Source organism: Caretta caretta, chromosome 1 (assembly GCF_965140235.1).
Source record: "Caretta caretta isolate rCarCar2 chromosome 1, rCarCar1.hap1, whole genome shotgun sequence".
In the NCBI taxonomy this organism is placed as follows: Eukaryota; Metazoa; Chordata; order Testudines; family Cheloniidae; genus Caretta; species Caretta caretta.
Window position 1 is genome coordinate 151628039 of NC_134206.1, and position 27219 is coordinate 151655257.

Here is a 27219-nt window from a genome sequence, read left to right on the forward strand (position 1 = left end):
TCTCTCAGATGCTGCCCTGCTCTACTAATCCGGTCTAGCTGTTCTGTCAGAGGAGAACTGGACCCACTATCCTTAAAGGGACCTGCCATCCTCTGACAAATACATTTTAGCAACATTACAGTTCATGAACATTTATACACCATACTGGAAATTATATTTTACTGAACATGTATGCCCAACTCCTCAAAGATCTTTAGGCACCTAGCTTCCATTGATTTCAATTGAAGGAGGCACCTAGTTACTTTTGAGGATCTGGGCCATAATTACTAAATTATTAAAAACTGAAGTTTTATAGTCATGACTCTGCTTATGCAGCTAGAAATTACTTCCTTTGAAAATATATTAGAAGTAGGCTTGCATACAGAAGAAAGAATGCCACTTTTTACCAAAAAGAACAAAAGGAATTGTTACTGTTTCTGCAAAAAGCAAGCCAAAGCCTGCACAATGCTGTTCTGAAGAAGGCTTCGATACATAGCTCAGTTATCCTACTGTGACTTTTTAAAAATTATTATTTATTATTATTATTTCCAGGTCATCAGTGGTAATACATTGAGGAAATTAACCAGGTCTTACAAATTCAAGACAGATTTTAGAGTTGTTTATATTGTTTTATTTTGTATGATGGGCTCTACAGTGTTAATCCCCTCAAAGAAAAGGCCTTACAGTTTTACTGTAAAATACTACAGGAATATTAGTTCATTATTTCAGGTCCACTAATGTGTAATTAATCCAAGGCAAAATGGAGAGCAAAAACTGAATCTAAGGTGCAAAAGTAAAGATTAGAGTTTTTCCTAGGACAGTTTACTTCTACACCAGTAAAAGAACCTCTTTGGAATAAGTTAATGCTCTATAATTGCATCCTATTTAAACAAGGAAGGTTTTTGTGAACTCAAGGCACAACTCAAGTATATCAGAATGTCGCAGTTCAGTAGTCTTTAGTATCCATTTTAAGCTATGTAAATGATTTCTGATGGTACTCTATTGTGGAGACGAATGCTTGTTCTCATATTAGTTTTGTGAAGAGTGTAACAGATTAGCATTTTACAAATAATAGCTTGGTGCTCTAGTAGTATTAAATATGCCATTTGGCACTATATGCTTAACAAGACTTGCAGCTTGCTTCTTATAATTGTTCTGTTGCTGTGCAAATCAGAAGAAATAGTGACCTGCATTTTACAGTAGTGTAAAACATGCTCTATTCTATGAAGTGAAATAGAAACACATAATATCATGGTTGCCACACACATCCTCTAACTCAAGAAGTAGGATTTGGCCAGCTTACTGCCTGTAATTCACAAATCATTGGTTGATCATGTACATTGGCTGTGCTCCTCTTTTACAGGTGCTTCTTCAGGCACCCTGGGGTCAATGAAGAGCCTGAATGCCTGAGGGAGACAGCTATAAAGGAGAAGGAGCAAGCCTTGGGCCACTGCAACTATAAGAGAAGGAAGAGTGTGTGGCACTGCACCCCATATTCTTCATAGTGATATTATTATCATATGATTAGGACATAATTATGATGTATTTTATGCAAGATAAGTCATGTGAGGGGTCATTGGAAAAGTTATTTGCTGAATATGATTATCCTATTTGTATGCATATATCATTTTTGTATCTGAAAATATGAATATTGACTGTGCATCTGTATTCCAAATGTAGTTAAACCTAGGTAATGCCCACAAGACAAGATGCTTTCAGTCTAGATGGTGGGTGGGGAAGAGCCTATCCAGGGCAATGGGCCATTAGGAAAAAACAATAGGCCTTAAGAGAAGCTTATCTCCTACTTGGTGATGAGACTTCCTAAGAACACGCCAAACATCCTGTGAGTAATGGCTGCTATGACTCTACAAGGACATGTGATCAGACCACATGATTCTGGACTCCATCTTGGGATGTCAGTATTTTTTCCACAAACAGGTCTGAAAACCAAAGCTTTGAAACAAAGGGTTTTCGCTATATAAGGCAGGTAGTGACATCATCTGGTGTTCTTCATTCCCCACACAAGATGACTCCTGGAAACACCTGAGGAACAAAGACTGAACTGGGGGAAGTGCTGGACCCAGGCTAAAGGGATTTCTAGCCTGTAAATGAAACACGTGGGGATTCCAAGCCATAAAGTGAGTGCAGCTTGCCCCTTAAGAATATGCAGCCTGCTTATATCATCTCTTAGTGTGAGAATCTGCTAATTAATATCCAATCTATTTCATGTATCAAACTTAGTTGGCTTTTTTTTTATTTGCTAGGTAACCTGCTTTGATCTGTTCGCTATCACTTATAATCACTTAAAATCTATCTTTTGTAGTTAATAAACTTGGTTTTGCTTTATCTAAACCAGTGAGTTGGAGTGAAGTATGTGGGAATCATAGCTCAGGGGCAAAGGCTGTTGCATATTCCTCTCCACAATGAGGGATGGGGGCAAACTTTATGAGCTTATGCTGCACAGTTCCCTGTGCAGCATAAAATGGTATAATTTTGGGTTTATACTCCAGAGGGGGTGTGCGCCTGGGGAGCTGGGAGTTGCCTTAGCTGTAGCCTTCCTATGCAGGGGCTGGTCAGAGAGCCTGCATGTAACTGCAGTTGGGTGTGTCCCTACCTGTATGTATGCTGTTGAAAGTATAGGCTGGAGGGCTTTGCTGCTTGTCACAGCAGCACAGTGTGAGAGGCAGCCGGGGCTGGTGGGTCAGTGTACCCCAGTTCCAGGTGGCACCCCGGGGGGAACCTGTTACAAAGTGGATGCTTGTATCTCCAAGAGGAAAAGATTTGCAAGTGGTACCAAAACTTGGGGACAGAACTAGGTGCTTCCTCAATGAGATAGTGAAGAGGTGTTTGGGAGCAGGGCAGATCATGTAAAAGCAGGCGACCCAGAAGACAAGTGACACCAGGGTGGAAAAAGGGAGCTGGAGACTAGTAGGAAAAGAGGGATTGGACAGGTTAAGGAAGCATGAGACTAGGCACAGGATAGGTGTTGATGAGATTGAAACAAACATATGTAATGTGGCAAGGGAATGAAGAGAAAAAGGAGACAAAGGGATTGGTTAACTATTGGGAAAGGAATTTACAATAGAACCTCAGAGTTATGAACTGACCAGTCAAACAGACCTTGTTTGGAACCAGAAGTATATAATCAGACAGCAGCAAAGACAAAAAAAAAAAAAAAAAAAAAGCAAATACAGTACAATGCTGTGTTAAATGTAAGCTACTAAATAAAAGGAAAGTTTAAAAAAATTGTCAAGGTAAGGAAAGTGTTTCTGTGCTTGTTTCATTTAAATTGAGATGGCAAAAAGCATCATTTTTCTTCTTCTTAGTACAGTTTCAAAGTTGTATTAAATTAATGTTCAGTTGTAAACTTCTGATAGAACAACCATAACATTTTGTTCAGAGTTAACATGTCAGAGTTACGAACTACCTACATTCCCGAGGTGTTCATAACTCTGAGGTTCTACGGTAATTTGATTTAATGTTAAATGTATACACATTTAATGTTAAATGTACACACAGAGCTCACCAAGTACTACAGTTACACCAAAGATGGTAGGTTCATGAATGAGACTGATTGGAAAGGGAGATGTTCCACAAAAAACTTTAAGAAAACACCATGATAAAGTTTTAAAACCCTTTCTCTAGGAAATGGGGTCAATGTACATAATGCTTCTAAGCAGTTTGGAGCATACAAGTGAAATGAAGCCCCATGGTTTCATCTGGTTTCATCATAAGTTGATGACCTAGTCCTCAGGGTTTCACTTCCAGGTTAAAAGTGGGGGTGGGGGGGGAAGCAAAGAAAGGAAGTAGTCAGATGGTGTGCTGTCCTAAATTCCCTGTAAGCCACATGGCCACGCAGCAGCCTATTTAGTGCCACTCAGGCACTTAGGGAACCTACCCAGGGACCGGCCGGGGGAGGGGCTCCCCTCTCCCAGCCCCCAACCTGCCATGGCTGGAGAGCTCATCCTACGGCTCGGTCCTGCCCGCTGACAGGGCGCCCCTACACATCCTGAACCCAGCCACAGCTGGGGCAGTGCGGCCCAAACCCAAGCAGCCTGGCTGGAACCCAGCCGAAGTCGGCATGGCCCAGACCCGACCCAAGTGGTCCGGCCTGGTCCCAGCCACAGCTGGCGTGGCCCTGACCCAGCCGGGGCGACCCAGCCCAAACCTTCCACAGCGCCCCTCCCCCAGCTCAAACCCAGTCCTGGCTGGATCTGCCAGGGCTGGAGAAGGGGTGCCTATCCTGCAGCCCCAGCCCCGGAGGTGCTGCAGTGGGGACAGGCGCCTTTTTTCCCCCACCCTCACCCGCACCCCAGGAGCACCTTGGCTGGGGGGAAAGAGTCCTCTCTCCCCACCAGAGCACCCTACTGCACCTCAAACCCCTCATTCCTGGCTCCACCTCAGAGCCCCCACCTCCAGCCTGAGCCCCTCCCACACTCCGAACCCCTCGCCCCCACCACCACCCCATGAATTTTGTTATGTGCACCAATATGAAGGTCATGTGTCACACATTGCCTGCATATTGGTGCACATAACAAAATTCATTCTACACATGGGTGGGAAAAATTAGAGGAAACATTGGTGCTGTCTCAAAAATGGAGCTGCATTTCACCTCAGTAGTGAATGAATACACTTCAGTGATCGGAAACTTTGTTCAGCTGAGTCCAAGTGCTTTGAGGTCCAGAATGAAAAACATTCAATCAAGACAAAATTGTTCTTTTTACCAGACACTGCACAATTTTTACCAGACGGAAGGTGCTAACAGAATTGAAGAGCCCTGTTATAAAATGGCAAGATCCCAGCTAGATCATGGGGTGGGAAGGATTGAAGACAAAATTCTGAAGAGTAGGAATGGGATAGAACAAGTTTGATTGGAAGCTCCCTGTGGGGAAAGTAGGTGGAGGTAGGGGGTGTGTGTGTTGGTGTGTGACGGGCGAAATCAAGAGCCTGAGGGCGAATCTGAGCCTGAGATGGGGTGGAAGTTGGACAGTGGGTTGTGGGGGGGAGGTTAGTAGGAATGTAGAGGGGAGATTTGCAGATTAGAGAAGGGGGAAATTACCCCTCTATTATAGTTTGGTCCTGGACCTTAGTCCCTAATGGTTGAGGACCTTTTGGAGCAAGGTCTGGTTAGAGTTCATTTCTTCTAGGAATCAAGGCCTGAATCCACAAAGGCATTTAGGCACTGTAATTGCTGAACGTTATGGCACCTAACTTTTAGGTACCTAGAAAAAACAACAGGAACTACGCTGCAATCCACAAAACCTGAGTTAAACACCTAGACTCCTATGCAATGAATAGGGTGAGACAAGCACCTAAGAATGGGATCACAACAGCCAGAAATGCTAGGTGGGGAGCTACTTAAAATAGCCAATGGGAGCTGTCAACCATGTGTCCTAAACCCTGCCACTCTAATGGAGAGTAATGCCTATGTCCAGGCTGGAAGGAAGCATCTCTCTGTTAGCTATCCACGAATGGAACCTCATCTCCTGAAGTCAAGCAGCTTAGATGCCTAAGCAGCTTCTTGCGGAAATGACTTAGACACCTGCCTCGTTCTGCACAAAACAGCTGAAGCAGGAAGCGCTGAGCTTCTAACTTTTAGCCCAGTACTTAGAGTGCTCACCTGGGATGTGGGCCTGAGAAGGACAAATGATTTGAACAGGGTTCTCCCTCCTCTTGGGAGTGTACTCTAACCACTGGGCTCTGGGCTTTTCTGATGTGGGGCTCCCTCAATCTGTCCTGTTTAAGCTGTTCCACTGCAGATAAATAATGAGTGATTGGAGCAAATGGACTGGACTCAGGGGAGAGACACAAAATACCACTCTGTTAGACTGGTGGTTAGAGCCCCCATCTGGGACCAATGAGGACCTAATGAGGTCCAGCTGTCAGCTGCTCCCGCCAGGACCCACAGCTCATAGGGTAGGCCAGGTTTTTTCCTCCCTTTCAGGGAGGCTAATGCTGTCCTCCCCTTGCAAATTACTATTACAACATTATTGCTGGGGTGGGGTACCTACACCCTGTCACACATGTATTGCTTGCATATACCTCAACTGTTATTTAATCCAATGGAGTTCTGAGTTCGTTGTTCAGCACCAGAAGACTTAGTTTTGTATACCATTTCTCAGCTTCTTAAATTAACACAGAAGAATTCAGCTTTAGCCAAAATAAAGATTTCAAATCTAGCAGTGGTATGCAAATTATGGGTTTTTCCAAGGTCTCTATTTGTCCCATCCCAATTTGCTTTTCAGTGCTGATATGTTGAGACGTTCCACTGTGGGATGTATTAAAAAACGGCTATCTTGTTTTCTCTGATAGCTAAATGATTTATTTGTAGCTGATTGAGCTGAATTTCACATCTGAAACTGAAAGGGTCAGATGTCTGCTATCATTATGACAAGAAACCAGCCATTACAGAGATTTAGTTTGGATTACTCCCCTATTTATTGAGTTAGCTACAACCTGTCTTTAAAATTTCCATTTGCTAAATGACTTAAGCCATCAACTATGTTAAAATGTCATTTATGTGAACAATAAATTTCAAGATGAGATAGTTAATGACTAATCTCAATAAATCTCCACCAACGTTCTTGCCTGGACAGTATTATGGCTGAATTCATAGATTCCAAGGCCAAAAGGGGCCATCGTGATCATCTAGTCTGACCTCCAGTATAACACAGGCCATAAACATGCCCAAAATAATTCCTAGAGCATGTCTTTTAGAAAAACATCCGATCTTGATCTAAAAATTGTGATTGATGGAGAATCTTCAAAAAAGAACTAGATAAGTTCATGAAGGATAGGTCCATCAGTGGCGATTAGTCAAGATGAGCAGGGATGGTGTCCCTAAGCTCTGTTTGTCAGAAGTTGGGAATGGGCGACTGGGCATGGATCATTTGATGATTACCTATTCTATCCATTCCCTATGGGGCACCTGGCATTGGTTACTGTTGGAAGACAGGATACTGGGCTAGATAGACCTTTGATCTGACTCAGTATGGCTGTTCTTATGTTCTTAATCCACCACGACCCTCGGTAAACTTTTTCAATGGTTTATTACCCTCACTGTTAAAAATGTACATCTTATTTACAGTCTGAATTGTCTAGCTTCATCTTCCAGCCATTGGATCATGTTATACCTTTCTCTGTGAGACTGAAGAGTCCCTGATTAAATATTTGTTCCGCATGTATATACTTCCAGTCTGTGGAAGTCATCCCTTAACCTTCTATTTGCTAATCTAAACAAACTGAGCTGTTTGAGTCTATCGCTCTAATCCTTTAATCATTCTCTTGGCTCCTCTCTGAGCCCGCTCCAATTTATCAACATCCTTCTTGAATTGTGGGCACCAGAACTGGGCACAGTATTTCAGCAGTGGTCACACCACTGTCAAATAGAGAAATAAAATAACCTTTCTACACCTACTCAAGATTCCCCTGTTTATGCATTCCAGAATCATATTAGCCACAACTTCACACTGGGAGCTAACGTTCAGCTGATTATCCATCACAACCCCCAAATCTTTTTCAGAGTCACTGTTTCCCAGGATACAGGTCCCCATTCTGTAAGTATGGCCTACATTCTTTGTTCCTACATCTATACATTTACATTTAGCCATATTAAAATGAAATTCAGGCTGCATAGACATCTTGCTTGGAGCCTTCAGTATTACAAAATCTATACACACCTGATTTACCCTGAGATAAAGATTTGTGTGTGTGAACACGCGCATGCACGCACACCCTGGGCCTGTATCTATATCTGATGAGAAAACCTTTAAGAAGAATATTAAGACAGACTATATCCAAGCCATATTACCAAAGCACAGGCATGGAGGTACCAAGGAACTGTTCCTCACCATGTATATCTCTATTGTATCATATGCAATTTCCAGACTAGTAACCATTTCTCTATACCACAGATATTTTTAATGCAATCAAACAGAAATTATTAAAGCAAGAATCTGTACCTGCTAACAGCACATCTACCAGTATATCTTCAGTGGTAGGATTTTTGAAGGATATGATGATGGAAGAATGACGACCAATACAAGTACTTATGCTAGCTGGTTCCATTGGCTGAGGGATAAGGCCAACCCCAGACAGATGAAATATCCACTCATTAAGCTGTAGGGGAAAGAAAAACATTGATATTAGAAAAAAGCAGCCTCCACATTGCACATCTTACTGAAGCTCACTGAAGATCATTTTCTGTTGTTCTGGTTGTATACTTGTGGAAGAAATGTTGTCCAACTTTTTCTTTATTTTTATTTTATTATTTTATTATTATTATTTATTATTTTATTTTTTCTCCCTTTACGCTTAGATTTTATCTATTCTAATCATTGATCTCTTGGAAGAAATAGATCCAATGGTCTAAAAGCTTAATATAAAGAAGGACACATTGTGAATATAGTCGCAAGAAGTCCAGAGGAAGAATACAGATCACTGATATATAAGGGATAACAGAAGAACCACATAAAAAAACTAACACCGTGACAGTAAACGCCAGAAAGGATTTTAAAGAACAAAGAGATACATGTATTTAATACATTTTATATTTCTGTTTATACATCAACAGCATGGAGACTAAGAGAACAGGGAGTCAAAGGAGCAATTAAGGAGGATAAAGACATTGCAGATAAATGAGTTATTTGCATCAGTCTTCATTACATAGGATGTTATGGGAGATACCTGTCCCAGACCTATTCTTTGCAAGTAATAAGATTGAGCACTGATAATGATCAAGGTGTACAAAAAGAAGACCCTCAGACAAAATGAGAAATGAAATAGAAAAAGGACTGGATAGTCCAAGAGTTCTGAAGGAACTTAAGAATGAAGTGGCTGAGTTAACAAAATTATATACTATTTCATGTAAATGGGACTTGAGGGCAATAGTTGTACTTAACTTTTCTTCTTCTTTTTTTTTTTGAAGGTACTGGGTGAAAATGGGAGTTACAGACCACAATACTTCAGCAACGTGTAAATGGTTAAAAATAATTTAAAACAGAATTATAAAATGCCTAGATTAATATGAGATGAGAGAGAGAAACAAACCACCATTGCTTCTGTAAAGGAAAATTCTTTAAGTATGTGAACAAAATAAGCGGATAAAAAAAAGAAGCAGATGAAATAATGTATCTGTATTTTTTAAAAGCCTTTGCAAAGTCCCTCACCTGAGCCTATTAATGCAACTCAGTAGTTATGAGATAAAAAAAGAAAGAGTAGGAGTAAATGATCAACTTTCCACAGGAAAAAATGCTAACATCAGGATGCTTTCTATTTTTGTATTAGAAACTGTACTGTTTCATATATTTATTAGTGAGCTAGAAAAGGGGATGAATAACAAGATGGCAACATTTGCAGCTGACAAAAAAATTATTTACATTAGTCAAGACTGTAGAAGACATTCATGAACTTCTTAAGTACCTAACCAAGCTAGATGAATGGGTAAGCATGATGACAGATGAAATTCACTGTTGACAAATGCAATAATTCTCATAATTATTGCAAAGAATTGTTTGAGTTATTTGTACATATACCTTATGGGGTTTAAAATACACAATAACCACTCAGGAAAAACACATGGACAGCTCAATCAGAACTGCTTAATGTGAAGTGGTGGACAAAAACAACATACTGTAAAGGATGTACAAGATATGGAATAGAAAATAAAGAATGAAAATATCACACTAATATAAACCACTGGTACACCATGATCTGGAGTACTGTGGTTAGTTCTGGACACTATCAGAATAAAGATATAACAGAAAGAGTGGGGAATAGGGTAACAAATACATGGAAATATTTTATATAAAGTGGAATTGAAAAGATTGGGTCTGTTTAGAGAGAAGATGAATAAAAGGGGACATGGGAGTTACACACAATATAGAGAGAAGGTACATTGGGTGCCCTTACTTATGTTTTATAAGCAATGGGATATTCAATTAAATTGAAAAGAAAAAGAAAATTAAAGCTTATTAAAGGAAAGGTTTTTTTGTACAAGACATAATTAACCTGTGGAACCCAATGTCACAGATAATCATTGGGGCCAAGAATTTAGTAGGATTCAAAAAAGGATTAGATCTTTATATAGATGTGAAGAACATCCATAGTTACATAAATCAGAATATAAAAAATTGATTTTTGTTTTCACTTTAGTAAGGGATATAAATCCCTTTTCCAGTCTAAGGCATAATTTCCATTATTCTAACAAAAGTTAGGGAGAAAATCCCCTATATGGTCATGTTATTTCACAATTGTGCACCTCATACAGATGGCTCTCAGAGACAGCATAATGGATTAGATGGACCACTGGTCTAATCCAGTACAGAAGTTCCTGTATTCCTACTCCTAAAAGATAAATACACATCGGGTCAAGTTCACCCCTGGTGTAATTCCACTACCAAGAATGAATATAGTTTATTTCCTTTGAATTTAGTAAACTACTTCCCTTTATCCCCACATCATAAGCCAAAATATCCACATGAGGGTGGAGGAAATGGCAAATAAAAATATTCCTTCCTGCCAAGTTTAGAATAAATTTTAAGATAGAAAAACTTTTAATATCTTGGGTAACTCAGGTGTGGAATCAGATTGGACTGTCTGGAAGTGATGATTATGAAATCAAAATTTATTTAGATATTGCTGACTTAAATATAATGTAGCTGTGTTTCAGTTATACATCTGTGGACACCATTCTCAGCCTCTGACAAGAAGGCAGGGGTTATCATTAAAAATATTTTGTTGCAATTTGGGAGAGTACCCAGAGCAGCTCTTTGGGAAGCTTCTTTGCAATCACAGAAGAAACTGACTGGAAGGTTCCAAAGGCAGCAGTTATAATGAACATGTGACATGCAACATCCTTTAGGGGGTCATGCTCCATCACTGCCTCAAGGAGCCAAAAATCTTCAATAGCTTGAAGGAGTATTGCCAGTCGCACACTAAGGAGCTGAGACACAACAGCCTAAATTTTGGCAGATGACATATTTAGAGAAGCATATGTGCTATACATTGTTAAGATGGTTCTGTAACTACTTGTTATGATTGGTACAAATGCATGACCCTTACTGGAGTCTTGTGCCAGTCCACAACTAACAGCAAAACAAAACATAAAACCCAGAATTTGAGTCCAATTAAACCTTAAGTTTGCTCATCCTCATTTATATGGCAAGAATATAAGAACAGCCATACTGGGTCAGACCAAAGGTCCATCTAGCCCAGTAACCTGTCTTCGACAGTGGCCAATGCCAGGTGCCCCAGAGGAAATGAACACAACAGGTAATCATCAAGTGATCCATCCCCTGTTGCCCATTCCCAGCTTCCAGCAAACAGAGAGTAGGGACACCATCCCTGCTCAAGGCAAGAAGAAATCTTAAACTAAACTTCTTCCATACCTCTGTTTAGGCAGACTGTCTTTGCTAGGAGCAATGCAGTGAAGGAAGGGAACTGCTCAGCATGGTCATAACCCTGATGAGAAGGAAGTGAGACACAGGGGTCTTCACCCAAGAGAAGCAACAGCCGGGGAGCTGGAAGCTTGAGAGTGGGTGCCCTTGCCAGATCACTGAGGAGAAATACAGGTGCAGTTACCCTGAACTGTGACTAAAAGTACCTTTCCAGGGAGGAAAAACCAAGCAAAGTACTAAAGGGCACTTTAATCTAGTGGAGAAAGGCATAACAAAAACCAATGGCTAGAAGTTAGAAGCACACGAATTCAAACTAAAAATAAGGCACAGATCTTTAACAGTGAGGATGATTAACCACTGGAACAAACTACTAAGGGAAAGAGTGGATTCTTCATAAACCTGACATCTTCAGATCAGGACCGGATGCCTTTCTAGAAGGTATGCTTTAGTCAAACAACTTACTGGGCTCAATACTGGGGTAACTGGAAGAAATTCTGTGGCCTATATTCTGGAGGAGGTCAGACTATCTAATGGTACCTTTTGGCCTTAAAATCTATTAATTTAACTGTTTCAGTCCAGCTCTAATGTGAACCCATGCCTGGTAACCTAGATATTGTAATTGATGCCCTGATCTACTGTGAATACAGACCTGGTAAACTAGCTATCATGGGTGTGTGTGTGTGTGTGTGTGTGTGTGTGTGTGTGTGTGTGTGATATACATACACACACACACACAAGTTTACTTAAACTATCAGTAAAGGAGAAGGTACACTTTTCATTCAGCTGCATAGAGGGTGTAGCCTATAAAGTTAGCTGTTAATAAAGATTTATCTGATAGAAAATAAATCAGTTTCTTGTGTTAGTCCTATTTCTGCTCACTGAAATTGAAATGTTTAAAGATAAACCATGCTGTCTTAGAAGGAAAGGGGCTAAATTTTCCCAGATTTTTGATTGCCTCTATTTTTGTGTTTCCAGCTGGGGACACTTTGGATGTTCTGAACCTGGTGCTCTGAAGTGCTGAGCACTCTTGGAAAAAAACATCCTCAAGGTGTCTTAAGTTGGGCAGCCAAAAAAAATGAGGCATCCAAAATTAAAGGCCAAATTTTGTAAAAAAAAAAAAAAAATTAGACACCCCCCGCCCCCAATCTACAGTTAAAAGAAAAGGTTTAGCTTGCATCTGAAATGGAAACCTAACAGGATGCAGAGGAAGAATATGCACTGCCCACTGCAACATATCAGGAGGAAAGAACTAAAAAAAATAACCCTAAGCAAAGAATATTTGACAAGATCTATTGCAAAGCTCCACTTCTCTCCTATGCTGCTTAGTACTATTAGCCTCGCTCCATTACATATGGATGTTGCTGGTGTGCTAGGAGAACAAGATGATAGAAATATATTAACACTCTGGGCATGCATTATATTCAAGCTGGCAGTTCAGTTGTGCTATCCCAACAAAGCTAATTTTAGGTTTCAAAAACCTAAAGTGATTAGAACCTAAACTTGGATTTTTATTCTGAAGAGCTCTTCACACAGCTCTAAATGAGAAACAAATGAAGAAGATAACATCCCTTAGCAGCTTCTCTCAATTCAGCAAAGAGGCAGAATCAAAAAAGTTAAGGTTTATCCTATAAGTACTGTCATTAGCTGATTTTAGATTAGTCAGTTACACAGCTATGACATGGTTTACAGGGTCAGTTCAGATGCATTTAATCAGTGAAATCAAGAAAGGAAAATCAATGCACATTTTTTTAGGTTAAAAAGTTGTTCTAGGATTCAGATATTAGAAAACAACCACCTTAGATTTGTGCAAATACATTATATCTTTTAAAATGTAATAAATAATTAGCACCCTGGAATCATCTGGCATCAATTTGGTAAGGACTTAGGCAGTGAAAGTGAACAGAATAAAAAAAGAAAGATCCATATGGTTCACAGATGAAAAGGACATTGAAAAAAATTACAAAGGTAAGAGCAACAGATTGAAAAGGTTGAGAGGGCATGGACAAAGCAACTGAAAGGATGAGATATTGATTAAAGTTCAGCCACAGATCAAAACTTGGAGATTTGCCATTATTTGAAAGGAGATGCACTGGATGAGAAAAATCAAGTGTCAGGGCTCAATTTGTTCCTGAAAGGTTTAAGTGAATTATTTACTTGCTTTATTGCTTCTGTATCTGATGAAGAATTAAACTTTTAATGTATAGACCAGAGTTCTGAGAGCTATTAGGATTCAGAAAAGATAATGGCATTTTGTCCTCTTGAACTGCCCTTGCTTATATACCATTTATACCAGAAATGCTGGCTCCTTGCTTTTATTCTTAATAAATATTAAAGAGGAGATGGACTCTAAAAATGCATGCTTTGCAACCACCACCTACAGATAATCCGTCTGTTAGGCATTCTGATATCGGAGGGGGTGGGGTCGGGGGGAAGGACTATATCACTTTCTTACTCCTTTTTTTCTTGTAGAAGAGACAAGTTCTGCTTTTGCAGTATTACCGAGAATCTTACTAGAGACATTTCCCTAACATTCAACTGAGGTAATTTTCAAGTCAACAGCCCATTAGGATATTTGACAGCCCAACAAGAACAAAGAGGAAATTACATACATTTGGAAAGCAAACATTTCACTCAAGCACAACTCATGTGCTGACATTATGGCACTCGTGTCATAATATCAGTTCTGCTCTTTGTCTCCAGCTGCAATTTTTAGTAAGCTAGTAGGTCAAGGAGATGACTCATGCTTCTCCATTTAGTTGCTTCTCTTTAAAGATTCAGGAAACACACAGGAAAAATGCTAAAAAAATTAACACATTAAATGTAAAGAAGATTAGTTTCAAGTTAAATCAAAGGATGATAATTCTTTCAAGTCCAAGAGTATTTCTAAAGAAGATAAACATTAATAAGTGGGGCTTATTTATGATAATACTTTACAAAAGGAACTATTAAATTAATTTCAGAGCAGGAAGACTATTTCAGTAATGAATAATTTGGGATAACCTTGTAATTACTAAGCAAATTAGAAATACTAATGCATATTCTAGTTCTCTGCACATCAACCAACAGCATTAATTCTATCTAAGATTGTAGATATGCTGAAAGCTGAGCAAAGTTAAGGCTAAGGCTAAAGCAAATTGTTCATCATGTGCATCTAAGTCAATTATTTTTGCACTGGCTGTATGATTAAGGATCAAAAAATCTGATTTTAAATTGTCCTTTTGACTGAAACTTTTATTTATAACTATATTTGAAAATATTGTATTATCTGATTTCATAGTGCTTTGGACACTAAACATAGCATCATACCTGTGGGCATGTGAAGGTGATTGATGCCGTGTGATTGGCTCTTCCCAGGGCAGAAGGACAGAACTGAACAGGTACTTCAGTAGTGGAATGAGGAGCCACCATCAGCTGTGCAAACACACAAAGCAAGCAAAAGAGAGAGGAAAAAAATCAATACTTTTTTGAGTTAGTTCCTTTGTTGTGCTTTTTATCGACACTGTTGATGTTTATTTGATTAATGTGTTCCACTGTACACATTCTCGACTCAGCACACATGGTCTGGTAAGACTGATAAAATGTACTGCAGTAAACAGTATTTAGTGGCAGTCACAGCACGTTTATTCCACAAATACTAACAATGTGGTATTACTGACTGCTCAAAAGGAAGCTAAGTTTGGTTTCTTAAAATACCAATGGAAGGAAAATTATTTTTATTTCTGATCACTTTGCTACTCTTTATTTTATTTTTTTCACATCAATGTGATACTAAAAATGCTAGTACACTGAAATCAAAAGAAACAAACAGACTTTAAGAGGAATATATAGTATGCTTATATGTGCCTCTCCTCTTCTGCTCACATACACTCACACAGTAAATGAGGTTGCTACGGTTCATCTGCTTCTGAACTACATTAGTGTGATTCACAATTGCACAGGGAAAAGCCAGGTGCCCAGCTACATTGTGATCATACAAGTGTTCTGAAGCTCAAGGCAAATCAGTGCTTTTGCCAATATAAATCAGTTGGGCAAAATCACTGATTTCACAAATGCTACATTTTATTTCATTTTAAAAAAATGATGATATTTGTAGTTTGTTCATATCTAAACAGTTTTAATGCATTTTACTCTGTGGTCATACAGAACAAAATTGATAGATCCCATGCAAGTTAGTATTACATTTTATTCAGTGATGCTATTTAAAACTAACAGAGATCAAAACATTACATTACAACAGCTGGCACCGACAAACCCCTGTGCCAAAGTAGCTGTCAACCCTGCAAGATTAGTAACAGGGAGTAAACAAGAATTACTACACCATCAGTTTTTGTGCACTATAGTTAATGGTCTTGTCACCGTGTCCATGGCAGACCCCAATTTTTGGAAGTTTATAACCAAATAGGGCTTGGGGTTCTGTATTCCTTGCACGTCCAAATCTCCAAATGATGTCAGTGGGAGCTTGATTTAAGTGAGCAATGAAGGATTGGGCCCAGATGTAATTGACAAAGGGTTGAAACTTGACATGCTGTGTTTGATAACTTTTTTTTCTTTTTACAAGTAACAAAAGAAGTTTATTGTTCTGGATACATTAATTCTAATCCTATATTTTAGAGGAAATATTTTATTTTTAAGTGTTATTTTGCCATCTCTATTATATTAAAAAAAATTGTTGAAAACTAAGTTGGTGTATAGACCAGAATGTGCAATGGAGTCAGTAACATGTAAATAGATACTTACAGAATTGGATTAATAAAAGGGAATGTTCTGCAATTACAGTTCTCTAAGGCAGTGCTACTCAAAGTGGTGGTCCGCGGACTGGTGCCGGTCCGCCAGCCATTGGCTGCCGGTCTGCGCGCACATTGGAAAAAAAATTGCCGGTCCCGCACATCAGATAGCTTGAGAAGCACTGCTCTAAACTATTACAGAGATCCACAGTTCTGGGTCTTCTGACTTCAAGAATTAACTGGCAAACATTTGCATTATATTTCCAAAACTAGAAACTGCAAAGGTCACACTAGAATACAATCCCGTTTTCAGTCACTAAAAGCATTCTGAAATTTTCACATATTAGGTTGAAATTTTCCAGGACTAGTCTCTACTCAAAGACAAAATTATCTGGACAATTTGAGTAAAAATGCTTCAGCCATTTCTGAATGAGAGGAGAGTGAAAAACACCTTCTTTCATTATGAAAAAAAAAATCTTGGAACCATTTCTGAAAAGAACAAACAACAAAATGGCTGGTGGTAAAAAAATGGAACCTGGCCTGGAAAGAGTTGTTAGTGATGGTGTCAAACAGTTTTTAAAAACAAATTAGGACAGTCCATTTAAAAAGAAAAAATCTACCTTATCAGACCACTGAAGTTGAAGAATTAATCATTTAAAAAAACCAGTCAAGTCCCAAACTAATGAGAACTTGTATGTACAACTTTTCCTTTTGTATGTATTATGCAGTGTTGTCTGGTGGACAGAGCACTGGACTGGGACTCAGGAGACTATGATTCTATTTCCAGCTCAACTGCTGGTTGCCATTGGGCAAATCGCTTTATCTCTGCACCTCAGTTTCCCCCTTTGTAAAAGAGGGATAATGATACTGACCTCCTTTGCAAAGCACTTTGAGATTTACTGATGAAAAGTGCTATATAAAAGCTTAGTATTATTATTAATTATGTGGTCATATTATTTCCCAAAAATATAGCACACTATTTTTTTCTACAGCCCTTTAAGATGCAGCAAGATGTAAGTTACTCAGTGAGAAAGCCAGGGCCTCGAGGCCAAAAGAGAGGGTTGCAGAAGAGAAAAATAAATAACAGGAGGGCATAAGGTGTAGACATGAAGGCTAGAACTTCAGCCTGAAGAGCCTGAGACAGGTGGTATTCCCCACAGTGCAACCAGGAGGCCGTGCAGAGACACAGCAAGGGACTACTATGGAGAGTAGTTGCCACAGGAAGTGCTTTAAAAAGGACTAAATTTTGCTCACTTCAGATAGTAAGATGTGCTGAAGATACGCTTTCATTTCATTCACATAAAAGCTACAGCGATAACAAGTGGCTTCTGGAGGTCTTCACAAGAGAAACTAGTGGGAAAGAGCCTCAAAAAATCTGAAGACTGCTTCTATGAAAACACAAAACTTTATTATGAAGCAGTTAGAATTGCTAAATACACTGCATATGAGAGATATATCCAGAAAAAAGAAAAGGAGTACTTGTGGCACCTTAGAGACTAACAAATGTATTTGAGCATAAGCTTTCGTGAGCTACAGCTCACTTCATTGGAAGCATTCAATGGAAAATACAGTGGGGAGATTTATATACATAGAGAACATGAAACAATGGGTGTTACCATACACACTGTAACCAGAGTGATCACTTAAGGTGAGCTATTACCAGCAGGAGAGCCGGGGGTGGGGGTGGGAACCTTTTGTAGCGATAATCAAGGTGGGCCATTTCCAGCAATTGACAAGAACGTGTGAGGAACAGTGGCGGGGGGGGGGGAAATAAACATGGGTAAATAAGTTTTACTTTGTGTAATGACCCATCCACTTGCCACTTTTAGGTCTGTAATCGAGTGACCAGAGAGATCGAAGTGTTCTCCGACTGGTTTTTGAACGTTATAATTCTTGACGTCTGATTTGTGTCCATTTATTCTTTTACGTAGAGACTGTCCAGTTTGACCAATGTACATGGCAGAGGGGCCATCACCTTCAGCTCCCAACTAAAACCTCTCCAACGCACCATCAAGGATCTACAATCTATCCTGAAGGACGACCCATCACTCTCACAGATCTTGGGAGACAGACCAGTCCTTGCTTACAGACAGCCCCCCAACCTGAAGCAAATACTCACTAGCAACCACACACCACACAACAGAACCACTAACCCAGGATCCTATCCTTGCAACAAAGCCCATTGCCAACTGTGTCCACATATCTATTCAGGGGACACCATCATAGGGCCTAATCACATCAGCCACACTATCAGAGGCTCGTTCACCTGCACATCTACCAATGTGATATATGTCGTTATGTGCCAGCAATGCCCCTCTGCCATGTAGCTCACGAAAGCTTATGCTCAAATAAATCTGTTAGTCTCTAAGGTGCCACAAGTACTCCTTTTCTTTTTGCGAATACAGACTAACACGGCTGTTACTCTGAAACATATCCAGAAAAGCAAAGGAATTAAAAGTTAAGCCACCTAGCAGTACATACTCACTACTCCTCTACCCACAAGCACACACCATACCATTACCATAACTACAGTACACCATAGTCTACACCATGGGTCTCAAACACGTGGCCAGCAGGGTTATTTTCTGTGGCCCGCCAGGCCCCTGCGGCCCCCCCAGCATTTACCTAGAGCGGCTCCGGTCCGGCACACACCATGGGCAGGGCAGGCTCCCTCCCTCCCTGCCTGCCTGCCCGTCCGCCCACCTGCCCTGTCCTGCCCCTGTGCTGCTTCAGGAAGCGGCCGGGACCTGGGTGGGGGAAACCACGGCCAATGGGAGCTTCAGGGGAGGTACCTGGAGGAGCGGCCAGGGTAACACACAGACCCCTGTGCCCCCGACCCAGGTCCCGGCCCCCTCCAGGAGTGACATGGGGGGCAGGGGGCGGGGCGGGGAGGGAGCCTGCCCTGCCCCCAGTGTGCACCGGGCCAGACCCACCCTCTGAACCCCTCCTGCAGCCGAACCCCCTGCCCTGAGCCCCCTGCTGTATCCCGCACCCCTCCTGCACCCCGACCCCCTGCCCTAAGCCCCCTGCCGCACCCCTCCTGCGCCCTGAGCCCCCTGCTGCACCCTGCACCCCAAGTCCCTGCCCTGAGCCCCCTGCTGCACCCCGCACCCTGACCTGAGCCCCCTGACACACCCCGTGCCCCTCATTCACCCCCTGGGGGCAGGGAGGGGGTGGAGTTGGGGTGGAGATTTCAGGGAAGGGGTGAGAAGAGGCGGGGAGGCAAGGGCAGGGCCTCACGGAAGGGCTGAAGTGGGGGCAGGGCCGGGGCAGCAGGGGGCAAGGGGGCAGTGGTGCGGCCCTCGGGCCAATGTACTGGTCCTCATGTGGCCCTTGTCGTCATTTGAGTTTGAGACCCCAGTCTACACCTTTAACTCTACCTCCCTTTTCTGAACACACCACTTATCCAATAATTTTTTTCTCTTTACTAGCAAATGAGAATGTTTGAGGTAGTAATTGGTTGTAACTGGGCGGCTGCGCAGCCGGACGGAGAGAAGCGCCGCTTTGAAGGGGAAACCGCCGCTTCTCTCCAGCTGCATAGCTGCCCCTGCCTCCTCCTGAGTCCTCCGCCCATATTCACATTCTGAAAGTGCCTTTAGGGGGGTTGGATGGGGGTGGGGTCCTGGGGTGCCTGTCAGGGGGCGGGGGTGTGAATAGGGGTCAGGGCAGTCAGGGAGCAGGGGGACTTGGATTGGGGGTGGGATCCCGGGGGGGTGGTGGTCAGGGGACAAGGAGTAGGTGGGGTCGGAGGTTCTGAGGGGGCCAGTCAGGGGGCGGGAAGTGGGATGGGGATGATAGGGTTTGGGGAGGCACAACCTTCCCTACCTGGCCCGCCATAGAGTTTTGGAAACCAAATGTGGCCCTCAGGCCAAAAAGTTTGCCCACTCCTGATCTAGTCTGACCCCCTGTATAACACAGGCCATCAAACATCCCAAAATAATTCCTAGAGCAGATCTTTTAGAAAAACATCCAATCTTGATTTTAAAATGATCAGTGATGGGGAATCCACCACGATCTTTGGTGAATTGTTTTAACAGTTAATTACCCTCATTGTTAAAAATGCACACCTTATTTCCAGCCTAAATTTGTCTAACTTCAACTTCCAGCCACTGGATCGTGTTATACTTTTCTCTGCCAGAATAAAGGGCCCATTATTAAACATTCCTTCCCCATGTCTATACTTAGAGGCTGTAATCAAGTTACCCCAAAACTGTATGGAGGGCTGGGGAGGGAGGGCTGTGCCTCCTCAAACCCTAACCCTATCGGCCCCGTCCCACTTCCCCCCTCAGAACACCCGACCCATCCAACCCCCCACGCCCAACTCCTTGTCCCCTGACCACCCCTTCCTGGGACTTCCTGCCTCCCGGGACTCCATCCCCATCCAACTCCCCCTGCTCCCTGACTGCCCTGACCCCTATCCACACCCCCGCCCCCTCACAGGCACCCCGGGACCCCACCCCTATCCAATCCCCCCCCCCCAAAGCTCCTTTCCGAATACGGCCCTGCGAATATGGTCGGAGGACTCAGGAGGAGGCGGGGCAGCTGTGCAGCCGGAGAGAAGCGGCGGTTTCCCCTTCAAAGCACCGCTTCTCTCTGGCCAGCTGTGCGTCCGCCCAGTGCTCCTCCCGAGTCCTCCGCCCATGTTCGCCACGCTCCCGCCACGCGCACCTCCCGCCTGCTCCCCTGAGGCTACAGGTGAGCCTCCCTCCCTGCTCTCCCCTGCCCCCGCAGTGCAGCCCCCTCCTGCGCTGGCGGCACAGCGAGCTGGGGCTGTGGGGGAGAGGGGACAGCAGGGGAGGGGCCGGGGGCTAGCCTCCCCGGCCAGGAGCTCAAGGGCCGGGCAGGAGGGTCCCTCGGGCCGGATGTGGTCTGTAGTTTGCCCAACTCTGTTCTAGCGCAAGGGTTTAAAAGAAGCATGATGCACCACTGCCTTGATTCTTTCCCCCATGATCCAAGCCCTTTGGTAGATAGGACTCCATGGTAGACAGGAAAGATGGATAGGGAGTAGGAATATGCAGAATACATCTCAAAGAACCTCAGTTACAAGCAAGAAACTCATTTCTTCCTTCAGGTGTCCTCTACATATACCCACACATGGGGTAGATTAATAGGCAGTCTCTGACCCAGGATGGTGGGACCTGGTGTTCTAGTTAAACAAGGAATGCAGGACTCTCCTGCCAATCTATGCATCTGGTCTAGATGCCAAGTCTAAAGAATAATGTTTAGTAAAAGTGTGAACAGAATACCAGGTTGCTGCTCTACATATCTCTGTCAGAGGAATATGACTACAGAAAGCCATGCAAGCTGACTTGGATCTAGCTGCATAAGTTTTGATGCCTCAAGGAATGGATTTATGAGCTTCAAAAATATATAGCCTTGAAGACTGTCTAAATTGGTTAGTTATGTCTAAATAAAAAGATAAATGTTCTCCTCAGATCTAATGGGTATAATTTAGCTTCCCCATCATGAGTACAGGGTTTGGAGAAAAAAACATGGTAAAATTACAGATTGATTTATGGGAAAATCAGAGACTATTTTTGGTAACAACTTGGGATGAGTGCAAAAAACCTCTTTATCCTTATGAAACACAGTCAGTGATGAATCAGTCATTAATGCAGGCAATTCACTTTTGTGTCTGATGGAAGTGATTGCCACCAAAATCAATGTTTTTACAGATAGATGAAATAAAGAACCGCTCCCCATTGCTGTTAAAAGGGAAGTCTCATTATTTGTGCTAGTACTACATTCAGATCACAGGAGGGCATAGGAGTTCTTATTGGAGGATACAAATTAAGGCCTTTTAAAAACCTCTTAATTGTACCATCAGTAAAAATTGATTTTCCTTCTGCAGGTACATGATATGCTGATATAGCTGAGAGATGAACCTTAACTGAAGATAATGAAAGGAGGTGTCTTCTTAAGGTACAATAAATACTCTAATATATAATTAATTGGTGTCATATAAGGATCCACATTATATATGGAAATCCACAATAAATTTTTTTTCCATTTAAGACTATAGCACACTTTCATGTGTATTATTTTCTAGAATTGGACAGTACATTTTGTACTTCTAATGAAAGACTTTATTCTAGCCCATCTAAAGGTTTAATCCCCGTGCAATCAAGTGAAGGACTGAAGGTTCAGATGGTAGACTTTCCCTCTTTGTTGTGTCAACAAGTCCAGTGTCAGCAGTAAAGGTTCCACTAATGCTTGACAGATGTATCAAATCCAGATACCACTGGTGTCTGGGCCAGCTGGTGCTATTAAAATCATCCTGACTTTGTCCTGTCTTATCTTATCATTCTCTGAATAAGTGGAAATGCAGAGGAAGCATATATTAAACACTGACCCAAGTGTATTAGAAAAGCATCAGATATTGATTCTTTGTCTCTACCTGCCCTGGAACAATCTCTCACATTTCCTGTTTTTGCTGGATGCAAGCACGTCTATTATTGGGTTCCACTATAAACTGAAGAAGTGATTCACTACTTCATCCTTCAAGGACTATTAGTGCATCTGACCTGATGACCTACTTATATGACCTGCAAGGGTGTTCTATTCCCCTGCTATGCGAATGGTTACTGATTTAATATTGTGTACTACCCAGTACTCCTAAAAACTCTTGGCCTCCCTACATAATTTCACAGAGTGAGTCCTCCTTTGCTTGTTTAGATAATATAACCTGGCCTTATTGTCTGTTACTACCTGAACTAGTTTGTTTTTGAATTGAGGTAGAAAAGACCTTAGAGCTAGTCTGATTTCTCTCAGTACTAAAATATTGATGTGTATATTCCTTTCCTTTGATAAGCAATGATCTCTGACCAACAATTCATTGTTCATATGGGCTCCCCATCCTAGGGTTCATGTATCCATGGTCAGCATTACTGATGTTCTAGGAGGACTGAAAAAAAAAAGTGTACCCGCTAACCGGTCCCCAAATAAACAACGTCTAAGTGAACTAGCTTAAACTCCGTGTCCTCATGTCCAATCTAATGTCTTGGAGGAACTGTAGAGAATGAAGAAGATAAAACTTTCCATTTATTATTATGAGTTTTAAATTTCTTCTCTATTATAGCTGGCGTTGTGAGTTAGAATTATGCTGAGGCTGGAAATGATATGCCCGTCTGGTAATCATAATGAAGTAAAAGAGATGAAGGAGGGTAATGCCTCTGATACTTGTGTAATGGAATTGAATATGGCCTCTTCCTTGTATTAAAGAAACCTAAAATCTAGCACTAGATCTTACGTTTTTCATCTTCTCTAGTACTTCATAAGTCTGAATACTAAAACAGAGACTTTCTCCTTCATATGGAAGGTCCTCAAGCCTCATGTTTGTCTCATGACAGAGTCACATTGATCTTAACCATGCATGTCTCCTTACTGAGACAACCAAAGTGATTTGCTGAAGTATCCGAGAAGTTAAAAGTCATTAGCAACTGTTTCTCGGCAACATTCAATCCTTCAGTCAAAATAGCACTTGATAATTTTGTGTTCCTCTGAAAGTGCATTAAGGAGAAAGGACATTTTGCTCTAAAGATGGTATTGGTACCTAGCCATGATAGCTTCATAGTTGGATTTGCACATGTTTAAAAATGTAGCTTAAGAAAATAATTTTTCTTCCTAACACATCTAGCCTCTTTCCTTCCTTAGATGATGGAGTAGAGTGAGTTTGGGCACTTTTTGAGCTGTGAAGTGCTGCTTTGACCACCAATGACTTAGGAGGCAGATGGGTATGAAACACAGCAAGTCCTCATATATCTTATATAATTTGTCTTCCTTCTTACATAGAGGCTGACTTTGCTGGCTGAAACCATCCCTCTAACCAGGGAAGAATGACTTGTTGACTAGCTGCTGCCATGAAAATATCAAAGCTAGGCTGTGATGATTTCTCCACAAAAACAGAAGGAATATCTAACACCTTCCACATTTGAGATAGTAACTAATGAAAGGCTAATGCCTCTTCGGATGATGATGATACAGAGACATTCCCCTCATTTTCATCTGGAGAAGGCACATGTCTTAATTCTCAATTGGACTCTGCCACCTTTAGTTCCTCCTTGTTGGATAATATTTCATTTATTTCCATAGGTGACTTGTTCTGAGTAAGTGTCATTGGCTGGTCCTTATCCATTGGATCTGACAATTGAATGTCCTCCTGATACTGTCTTGCTGAAGGTCTGTCCCCACAGATTGATCCTTCTTGGTAAGGTGCCAGAAATGGCCACTTGGACCTCCTTACCCCAGGAGCGACATGCTACTCAGGCAAAAACCCCACTGATGGATCTGGCTGGAAATATCTCTGTGCCTGCGGATCCAGCAGGGCTTCTTTGAACTGATTATAATACATTTTCCCTGGTTCTCATCTGTAATCCACATCCCTCTTCTAGTCCCAATCCATTTGCAGCTCAGATGGGACTAGAGACAATAACCTTCTTGAAAAGGAGAAAGGAGAGAAGCTTTTCTCTGGGGACCCCAAAGGGGTCTTTGGAAGAGGCAGCAGCAGAGAGCCCCTGACCCTTTCCTGTTCTTTGCTGACTCTTGGAGAAGCAGTCAGCCTGACTGGTTGTAATAACACACCTGACATGTTCCGAGATGTAGTACCTGGCTCAGCTGTCTACAGAGCCATGGACGGATTCACGGACGGATCCACCTGATGAACTATTGCTTTAACAGTAACGCTATTTGAAGCCATATTAGTGGTTGAACCCTCATCTTTTCTCTTAATTGGGTGCTTAGATCTCACCCTCTGGACAGGCACCTCCAGATCTGATATTGTTGAATCCACAGAGGAATGACTCCTACCTATGCTGAGAATCAGAGACTGACTCTATAATGAGATTCTGTCCCTGTAGGTCCTTCTCTCTCGGACTGGCTCTAGGTAATGAGGCCAACACTGAGGATGGCTGCAAATTTTTCCTTGGTACTGCAACTAAGTTTTTCTGAAATGAGACAGCTCTGGAAACAGAGTCTGTCACTTACAGATCATGATCTTTTCTTCTTTTTCAGATCCTGCGCTCTCTTGTATCCTGCACCTGACATAGGAGCTGAATCTCACTTCTTGCCTGATGAAGAGTCTGGAGATGGGGGCATTGACAAAGCTGGTCTCTGAGAATGGACCGCTGCTGTCAGGGCATCCTGAAATAAAATTGCCTGGAGCCTGTTTTGTCTCACTGTTTTTCCCCTTGTGGCAAACACTGAGCAGATCGGTTAGTTAAAGGGAGAATGCCCTTCCCTCAAACATGCCAAGCATCTAGCATGTGCATCTGATGCTGGGAATATCACTGGACATGAGAATTCAGGCTCTTAGTCTTCTGATCCATCATGTTATCCCTTTAACTGTCTTTAAATAAAGCTATGTAACCCTATGTATTTATGTAACTGATACAAGCTATCTACTGCTGATCCAAAAGGCTCATACAGCAACAGTGTAACTGTCCAGCAGGTCCTGACTGAAGTAACTAAGGCAGTGGAGGACCAAGCTACTTTTAAACCCTAGCCCTATGTCTGGAGTTTGGCAGGGTGGAGTGGGTAAGGGAGGCACATGGATGCTCCAACAGCCACTAGTATATTTTACTATTCAGGCTGTAATCATAGAATCATAGAATATTAGGGTTGGAAGGGACCTCAGGAGGTCATCTAGTCCAACCCCCTGCTCAAAGCAGGACCAATCCCCAATTTTTGCCCCAGATCCCAAAATGGCCCCCTCAAGATTTGAACTCACAACCCTGGGTTTAGCAGGCCAATGCTCAAACCACTGAGCTATCCCTCACCCCCTTCCTAATGGTCAGAGCATCCCATGCATGGGAATATACAGAGAACACTCAAAGGAAGAATACTGGGAGTATTTTAAAAGAGGCCTGTCTCTACCTCTATGATGTTTATCTTCTCTGTCCATAATACAACTATGCAGATCTGTTTCTCTAAACTATCAGCACTAGCAAATAAGGCCGATTAGTCCAAAATATACTAAAACATTCAGTATGAGTGCTAAATTCTGTCAACAGAGGAAATTGTCCTCTAACACACCAGTTGTCTATGTGGGGAACTACACGAGTTCCTACAGCTGTGCTGCAGGGGACCTTAAGGCTGTAAAAAGCTGTGAGGAACAGATGTTTCTTCCAATTTTGTTCATATGAGATGATCCAATGACTGGAGAGATCCAAATTAAGGTGGTCCAAAGGTTGAGACAGCCCAATATTCTCAGCCAGACCAGATGTGAACTGATGTAACAAAGCTATAGAGAATATCTAAACTTCCTGACTGTAAATATTTATAATTTTAAAATTACTAGTAGTTTTGTTCAAACTTTGCTCATCCTTAACTGGACAACACCATCTCTGAGTTGTTGTTTAAATAAAAATAATATTTTATATTTAACAGTGCCTTTCATCTGAGACTATCTCAAAATACTTTACAAAATCATGTAGCCTCAGAACTGCCATGTTGGCTGGTAAGCACTATTATCCCTTTTTTAAAGGTAGAGAAACACAGGAACATTTACGTTAATTAATTAGCTGAAGATTTCACAGAAAGTCTAAGGCTGGGCCAGAAATAGACAGTACTGACCACTGTCATGCCATGATGCATAATTCTAAACTGTTGCCTGAAGTATCAGGTTATAGTTCACAAAACCAGGCAAAGGGGTCATAACAGTGGTCTACTGCCAGTACAATGTGCTCCCTTGTACAATGTGTAGAACTTGAAATTCTAAGGGAGCAATGTCCCCATACTCTAAGGAGAAGAGGAAATCTAACACTGCTTTCCAACAACCACCCTTTGCCATTAAAAAATTATATTATTTATAAACTCTAGAGGGGGGGTCTCAGCTATCTGTGCTAAAGAGAGGGCTGCTGTGAGGAAGGTTGAGTACAAAAGGGGAAAATGGGACAAAGTGGAATATTCATGGCTCTGAAGATTCCCCAGGTGAAAAAATAGCAGCAAGATGATTATAGCAAATGCTCTAAAACTGTACTTGAAAGAAAAAGAAAAAAAAAGTAGATATTGTAACTCAAAATCCACTTCAAAGTTCAGCGCTTATACTATATTTGGGACTGAATGCTCTTAAAGTTATATAACTTAATTTTGAATGGATCTTTCCTAAACAATGTACTAGGGCT

At 41.7% G+C, this 27219-nt stretch overlaps 1 protein-coding gene across 2 annotated transcripts in view; it reads right to left on the reverse strand.

The window, feature by feature from the left end:
* CFAP47 (cilia and flagella associated protein 47) overlaps positions 1-27219 on the reverse strand; it is a 651611-nt gene that overhangs the window by 125517 nt on the left and 498875 nt on the right. For both annotated transcript variants that reach the window (XM_048863833.2, XM_075132125.1), the window contains 2 exons: positions 14682-14786; positions 7941-8097 (listed from right to left, as the gene is read on the reverse strand). In XM_048863833.2, the coding sequence (XP_048719790.2) occupies positions 7941-8097; positions 14682-14786 (262 nt within the window). The remainder of the gene's footprint in view (positions 1-7940; positions 8098-14681; positions 14787-27219) is intronic.